This window comes from Daucus carota, chromosome 1 (assembly GCF_001625215.2).
Source record: "Daucus carota subsp. sativus chromosome 1, DH1 v3.0, whole genome shotgun sequence".
Classification (NCBI taxonomy): domain Eukaryota; kingdom Viridiplantae; phylum Streptophyta; class Magnoliopsida; order Apiales; family Apiaceae; genus Daucus; species Daucus carota.
In genome coordinates, this window is record NC_030381.2 from 51,144,152 (window position 1) to 51,151,052 (window position 6,901).

Sequence of the window (6,901 nt, forward strand, 5' to 3'; positions counted from 1 at the left end):
AATATTTGCTACTTGAAAATGTCAATAAAATGACCTATGCTTTGAACAAATTCAGTGCTATCACAAAACAGATTATCATTCTGAACAGAAGCTAATCTAACATATCTTCGACAGAAGTTCTTTTACTAATTTTTGAAATTCAACCGGGTCTCAGTAATTTCTGTTTTCTGTTTATTGAAGGTATGCCCCTTTTTCTAATCATGAGCCATGGGTCTGTCCAATGTTTTCTCATAGTCACTGACAAAACAAGGCTACTATATTATAAACTATTTCTAACATTTCTGTTGTCTTGTATATGGCTTCAGAGATGCATGACTGTCATGTCTCATATGAATTCCAAATGATCACAAAAGATGCCACTATAATAACCAAGGCCTCGGCTTTAACAACCAGCTGTGATTGTCCTTGACATCTTGTATATCTAACCGTCTTTACACGCCATAGCAATCTCAACTTTGCTGGAACCAACAAGGGTTCTCCCAGAACACGCGCAGTTAATGGCAGAAACAACGGACGTGGAAGGAGTTGAAGGAAGTCCAGAGGCACGACGTTCTGGATTGTTAGAAGAGGAGGTAACAGATGGGGAGACACCAGACGTGCATAGCGTGAGTATGCAACTAGAGAGAGCTAAAGAAATCTACAGAGAATTTGGAGGAATTCAGGATAAACCTAGCAAGGGTGAAGTTATACTTTGGTGCTTCTATGGACTGTGTTCATATTTTCTTCACACTGTTCTTATTCCTATACTGTTTCCGCTTATTATAAGCCAGATTTTTAAAGTACCAGAGCCTAAGCAGGGGTGGGAGAAAAGCTTTGAAGGATTTAGTTGCACTAAAAAGGATATGCAAGTGTAAGTGAGTTATGTTTTTGTGTTTGAAATGGTAGGAGTTAAAATGTTTAATTTTACTGAAGGTAAAATGCACCTTTTCTTCATGTTCTGCAGGTACCAAGGTCTGACATCAAAGTTGATTAGTGTTAGCAGTTTGAATTTCTCAGCATTAGAGTGGACATCAGTTTCATGGTTTATAGGGATAATCCTATCAGCTCCGGTCCTTGGCATCATCTCAATCAACCTTGACTATGGCACACAGCCTCAACTTCTAGCGGGAGCAGTGACAGCTCTGGGAGCCATATTCTGTCTCCCTGCTGGATTTTTTAGAACATATTGGATCTTCCCACCATACATTGCAGCCATTGTTGTAGCTGCAACTGTTGGCACCGCCTCCCACACACGTTCCCTTGGCCTCATGGTTCATGGTTTCATTGGCTCCACCATTCACAAAAGTGAATTCACATCAAGGCAAAGAATTGCAAGCCGGCTTTCCCTTTATGCCACTGCTGCTGGTTCTTTAGGTTCTGTCATTTTTTCCGCCTTCACATACCACATGCTTCATGGGCCAGATAAGTTCACAAGCTTATGGATTGTTGCTATTTTCAGTGGATTAAAGTGGCTCACAGGAGTAGTACACATCTTCACTGCTAATAGGCCTAGCGGGAATTCATCAATTTCTCCCAGCTCTGTTCCCAGAACATACTTTGTTTCAATTTTTCACTATCCTCATGCAGCTGGCAGTCTTGCAAGTGTTTTTCTTTCTTCCATGGTTACAATGTCCATATTTACAGGAGGTGTACTTTTTCTAGTAGGGCAACTTTGCTTGGAGCCAAAGACCATTTTGTTTATATGGTTAACATACTTTGCCTTCCCTTTATTATCCTTACCACTACTACATCCACTCCAACAATTCATTAGGGCAGACGCAGTAAAAATGCAGCTTCTAGGCTTTCTTCTTTCGACACTGATCACGGGGTTTGGGCTATACTATCGCCACAAGAACTGGCAGAGCCAACATGTGTTGTTCTTCACTGCAGTTCAAAGCACTGCTACCGGTGTCTTACATGCTTTTGGAAGAAATTTGTTGTTAGACTGTTCTCCCCCCGGAAAAGAAGGTGCATTCGCAGTGTGGTTTTCATGGGTGAGGGCTCTGGGAACATGTGCAGGTTTCACGCTTGCAACAGCTGGCGCTGGGACAATTGGAAGGCCATTCGGGGTTGCTTTCTGTGCTTCTATATTCGGAATCCTTGTACTCATATTTTCTAATATCAGTAACTTTGAAGGAGCTGTTGCAGCTGGAAATTTGAGTGACCACAGTGACAAGGATTATGAAAATCCAGACCAAACAGCCACAGCCTAAGCCTAAATCTCAAGTCTCAACTTCATACTTTGTAATCAACTATAAAACAAGAAACTCTAAAGATGTCATATTCATTACAATTTCAAAAGTAACTTTGGTTATATCCATCTGCATTCTTTCTGTAAAAAACATAATAATTCCTGTCTTGTATCACCAACAAATCGTGTAAACTGATCCATCTTCGGGATAACTTTTCCTTTATGTGAATTGTGACATTTAGCATTTTATTAACTAAATTGATGACTTTTTCCTTCCAGGACGCCCATTCCTTTGCACATTCATCGTAATTTCTGTGATGTTTAAGTTTCAGAATCTAACCTTAATATAACAAAATGTCAGTCCACAGGGAAACAGACAAACATACGTAAAATAAAGCGATTCCAGACAATTTAAAAAGAAATTATTAATAATTACATTACAGTACTACTTTCTTGACTTCCCAGCAGTAAATGGACAGCCTGCTTAGAAAATGCATATAGCATAATTTGCCTGCAGGATCCTGTCAAACATTTCAGATGGTATAAAATATCCTTAATTATTTAAACAAAACAAAAAGCCAAAAAACAAAGCCAGTTAGTTGTTTCCATAAATAATAAGCATGGCAGATGAAGTAGTATTGAAATTTTAAAATGGTTGTGTTCTCCAGAAAGTTGTTGTGGTTGATAATTTGCGCAGAATTGCTTGTTGCAGCCCAGCAGCACATTCTGAAACAGGGTGATTTCATCAATTCCTCCACCACATTAGTTTCTCCTAATCAGCTCTTTGCCCTGGGATTCTTTCATTTGGCTGATTCCAATCTCAGTTACTTGGGAATATGGTACACCAACTCCAGTGAAGGACTTAATGTTAACCATCCAGCATGGATTGCTAATAGAGACACGCCTATTTATAACAGCTCGGGTGTGCTCACCATAGACTCCACAACAGGCAATTTAATTATCAGCCACAGCGATGCCAACAATCCTATTGTCTTATATTCTGGCAGAGGCTTAAACAGAAGGTTACTACTGTGGGATAATGGGAATTTAGTACTTAAAGAAGGGAATACAACTCTATGGCAAAGCTTTGATCATCCCACGGATGCACTTTTACCAGGAATGAAACTTGGGATCAACCACAATACTAACTGGACGTGGTCATTAACTTCTTGGATAGGTGCAGACAATCCAGCCTCCGGAGCTTTCACTCTAGAATGGGATCACACAGAAAAAATGCTGGTAATTAAGTTTCGAGGGAAGACTTACTGGACTAGTGGAAAATTGATCAACAAAAACTTTGAGTACATCAGACCTAAGGTTGAGTTCATCAACCTCAACTACAATTTCAAAATAATTTCAAATGAAGATGAAGAGTACTTTGCTTATATACTTATGGTTGATCCAGTTTTAACACCTGAGTCCCGAAGATATCTATCAGGTTGGAGGTTGGATTACCAGGGAAATATATTTGATGAAGATCGGCCACAAATTGCTGGTGTTGACAATTGTTATGGATACAACACAAGATCAAAACCACCGCACACTTTCTATGCAGGATGTAAGTTGTGGGAGCAGCCTACATGTAGGGATCATCTTCAGTATGAAATCCAAACAGGATACTTTGAAAATAATGTTTCTTATCTTAATGATAGTAACACGAGCCTCGGTTACACTGACTGCAAAGTGAAATGTTGGGAAGACTGCAATTGTTATGGCTTTATGAATAACGGTGATACTGGTTGCATTTTCTACAGGGGAAGTAATTTGAAGTTTCATAGCAGTGGCAATTATCCAAAAATATATGTTCTGCCTCCTGCCAGTCCTTCAGAGAGTAAGTTCAAAGCACAAGTCATTTTTTTTTGCTTTTTAGCTAGACATAAAAAAGGTGAAGATATTGACTCTTATAATATGTGTAACTGAAAAATTGGTTATATCACTTAAATGCAGAGAGGAAGAAGCTGATAACGATGATCGTTATTGTGATAGTTTCCTTGTTTCTAGGGCTTCTCTCCAGTCTTTTATACTACCAGAGAAGAAAAAACAAGCAAGGTACAAGAAAAGTCACTGGTCCAGCAGAATGCACCACATGGTAATGTTTCAAAATACTAAATGTTGTTGATCTTGATAGCAAAGAAGACTGAAATCCAAGAGCTGTTGACACTGAAAGGATACTCAGACAGCATTAACACAATGGGGGATGATTGCAGGAATGATCTTAAATTCTTTAGCTTTACAAGTATCGTAGCTGCTACCAGAAATTTCTCCTCAGACAATAAGCTAGGAGAGGGCGGATTTGGACCTGTTTACAAGGTAAAATTAAATCTCTTCAACTATAAAGATGCATATCTAGTGTGTTTATCTTGCAACACACATAATAATTTAGAATTTTCATGAATGCACAGGGAGAATTCTTAGATGGACAAGAGATAGCAGTAAAGAGACTTTCAAGAAAGTCGACTCAGGGGTTGACAGAGTTAAAAACTGAGCTCATTCTAATAGCCAAACTCCAACATACAAATCTAGTCAGGCTGCTTGGTTGTTGCATACACAGACAGGAGAAGATGTTAATCTATGAGTATATGCCTAACAAAAGCTTAGATTCTTTTTTATTTAGTAAGTCATACTATATTCACTTTTTAACTTGCAATGTTAGTGTATGTTTAATTTATGGAGTTTGCTCTAAATAGTTACCTGTCGTTGCAATGTTAGTGTATGTTTAATTTATGGAGTTTGCTCTAAATGGTTACCTGTTTACGACAGATGAAAGTAAGAGGGAGCAGTTAACTTGGGAGAGGCGTTTTAGCATCATAGAGGGAATTGCTCAAGGACTACTTTACCTTCACAAGTACTCAAGATTGATAATAATCCACAGAGATCTGAAAGCAGCAAATATATTGCTTGATCAGCACATGAATCCTAAGATTTCAGATTTTGGTTTGGCTAGAATTTTCAAGCTGAATGCAGCAGAAATCAATACAAGCAGAGTTGTTGGGACACAGTAAGTTGAGTTACTAATATTTATCGACTTGCAGTTAGACATTGACCTATATGTATCCATGTACACTTTGCATATGATTAATCAATTTCAGTAAAATAATGACAGTGGTTACATGGCTCCTGAGTATGTGATGGAGGGCATATACTCAATGAAATCCGACGTTTATAGTTTTGGAGTTCTGATCCTTGAAATCCTAAGTGGCCGAAAAATCAACAGCTTCAATCACGTTGATGGTCCTTTAAACCTAGTGGCATTTGTAAGTCATATGATATATACTTATCTATTTTCACAAGGATTGTAATTTACAAGTTATATTAACCCTGACATTTAACACATTACTTGGTTATATTATGGACAAGGCTTGGGAATTGTGGAATAGAGATGCTGCATTTGAGCTTATGGATCCATCAATAAGCAATTCTTGCATTAAACACCAATTTCTGAGATGTGTTCATCTGGGCCTCTTGTGCGTTGAAGGAAATGCTGTTGATCGGCCTACAATGATAAATCTTGTTTCCATGTTAAGAAATGACACTGCAGTTATACCTCTGCCCACAAGACCAGCATTTTGTACCGGAGGCAAGGCTCATGAGAAACAATCACATGACACCAGGCCATCAATAAACATATCACTGAATCGTCTTTCCATCTCTACAATGGAAGCAAGATAGAAAGCAGTGAAGCCTGCATGAGTACTATAATTATGTTTCTGTAAAAAGGCCTAATACTAATACTTAGTTCATATAACCAAAACCAAGACAGAAACTAGTAAAGCCTGTTTGACACTGGTGTCAAATTAGTTGCATCTCAAGAAAATATCTAAACTGTAGAAGACTACAAGCTGCATATTATATAAACTGATCGGCCTACAATCGCTGATGTTATCTCCATGTTAGGAAATGACAATGCAGTTTTGCCACTTCCCAAGAGGCCTGCATTTTATAGCGGAAGCAGGGTACGCGAGAATGAAATACAAGAGACTAATTTAGCTGAATATTTTTCGGTGAATGGTCTTTCTATATCTGCCATGAAAGCAAGATAGGGAATATGTGAGTAACACAACTTTGTATCTTCAGACTGTACAAAAAGGCTGATACATTTTTAATTTGAAAAACGCTAGTCGTTAAAATCAACATCTGTCTGTCACGTTATTTGAATAGAATTTATTGATGCCGATGTGATAATAGTGTCACGTTGTGGATGTTACTGAGGGTGAGCAAAACCGGATATCCGGTCCGGTTATGAATTATAAACCGGATATCCGGTTTTTCGGATCACTAAATTTTCATTCCGGTTCCGGTTCCGATTTAATCGGATATTCGGATATCCTCTTAAATCGGATCGGAAAACGGATAATCCGGATCCTGTTTTTTTCAAAAAATATGTATTACTTTCTAATTCCATAAATTTGTAATGTTTAACTCTGTTTTTTCACAAGTATAAAAAGAAAAACTATTATCAGTAGCTTAGGCAATTTCAAAAAAAAACCCAGTAGCTTAGGCAATAAATCCGGTGTCTTTAATAACCGGCTGATCTCAAATAAACTATAAGGCACTACTGCTCTTGATGCATAAAGTTGCAGTTTTTTAACATCTCTGTCTCTGCTTCTGCATAATTGAGGGGCTCTTCTCTGCGAATGGCTAGAATTCTCCCTCGGTCTACTTAAATCTCAACATCTTAAAATCAACTGGGAATAAATTTCACACAATGTTGTTGTTAAAAAAACATAGATG

General features: G+C 38.1%; 2 protein-coding genes across 2 annotated transcripts; both read left to right on the top strand.

Moving 5' to 3' along the window:
* Nucleotides 1-348: 348 nt before the first annotated feature.
* On the top strand, nucleotides 349-2,424 carry LOC135149906 (uncharacterized). The gene is made up of 2 exons (XM_064085998.1): nucleotides 349-850; nucleotides 944-2,424. The coding sequence occupies exons 1-2, from the start codon at nucleotides 498-500 to the stop codon at nucleotides 2,190-2,192; spliced, it is 1,602 nt and encodes a 533-aa protein (XP_063942068.1). The 5' UTR covers nucleotides 349-497; the 3' UTR covers nucleotides 2,193-2,424.
* Nucleotides 2,425-2,763: 339 nt separating this feature from the next.
* On the top strand, nucleotides 2,764-6,207 carry LOC108224305 (G-type lectin S-receptor-like serine/threonine-protein kinase CES101). Its single transcript, XM_064085997.1, has 7 exons — nucleotides 2,764-4,001; nucleotides 4,118-4,219; nucleotides 4,299-4,480; nucleotides 4,573-4,783; nucleotides 4,931-5,168; nucleotides 5,274-5,424; nucleotides 5,528-6,207. Exons 1-7 carry the CDS (start codon nucleotides 2,822-2,824, stop codon nucleotides 5,837-5,839), a joined length of 2,376 nt encoding a protein of 791 aa, XP_063942067.1. The 5' UTR covers nucleotides 2,764-2,821; the 3' UTR covers nucleotides 5,840-6,207.
* The last annotated feature ends 694 nt before the right edge of the window (nucleotides 6,208-6,901 follow it).

Excerpts from the sequence above, each read along its gene's own strand:
- LOC135149906 (XM_064085998.1), top strand. The coding sequence starts at position 498 with ATGGCAGAAACAACGGACGTGGAAGGAGTTGAAGGAAGTCCAGAGGCA. Across the intron at positions 851-943 it reads ACTAAAAAGGATATGCAAGT|GTACCAAGGTCTGACATCAA; the intron begins GTAAGTGAGTTA and ends CATGTTCTGCAG.
- LOC108224305 (XM_064085997.1), top strand. The coding sequence starts at position 2,822 with ATGGTTGTGTTCTCCAGAAAGTTGTTGTGGTTGATAATTTGCGCAGAA. Across the intron at positions 4,481-4,572 it reads GATTTGGACCTGTTTACAAG|GGAGAATTCTTAGATGGACA; the intron begins GTAAAATTAAAT and ends ATGAATGCACAG. Across the intron at positions 5,169-5,273 it reads AGCAGAGTTGTTGGGACACA|TGGTTACATGGCTCCTGAGT; the intron begins GTAAGTTGAGTT and ends AAATAATGACAG.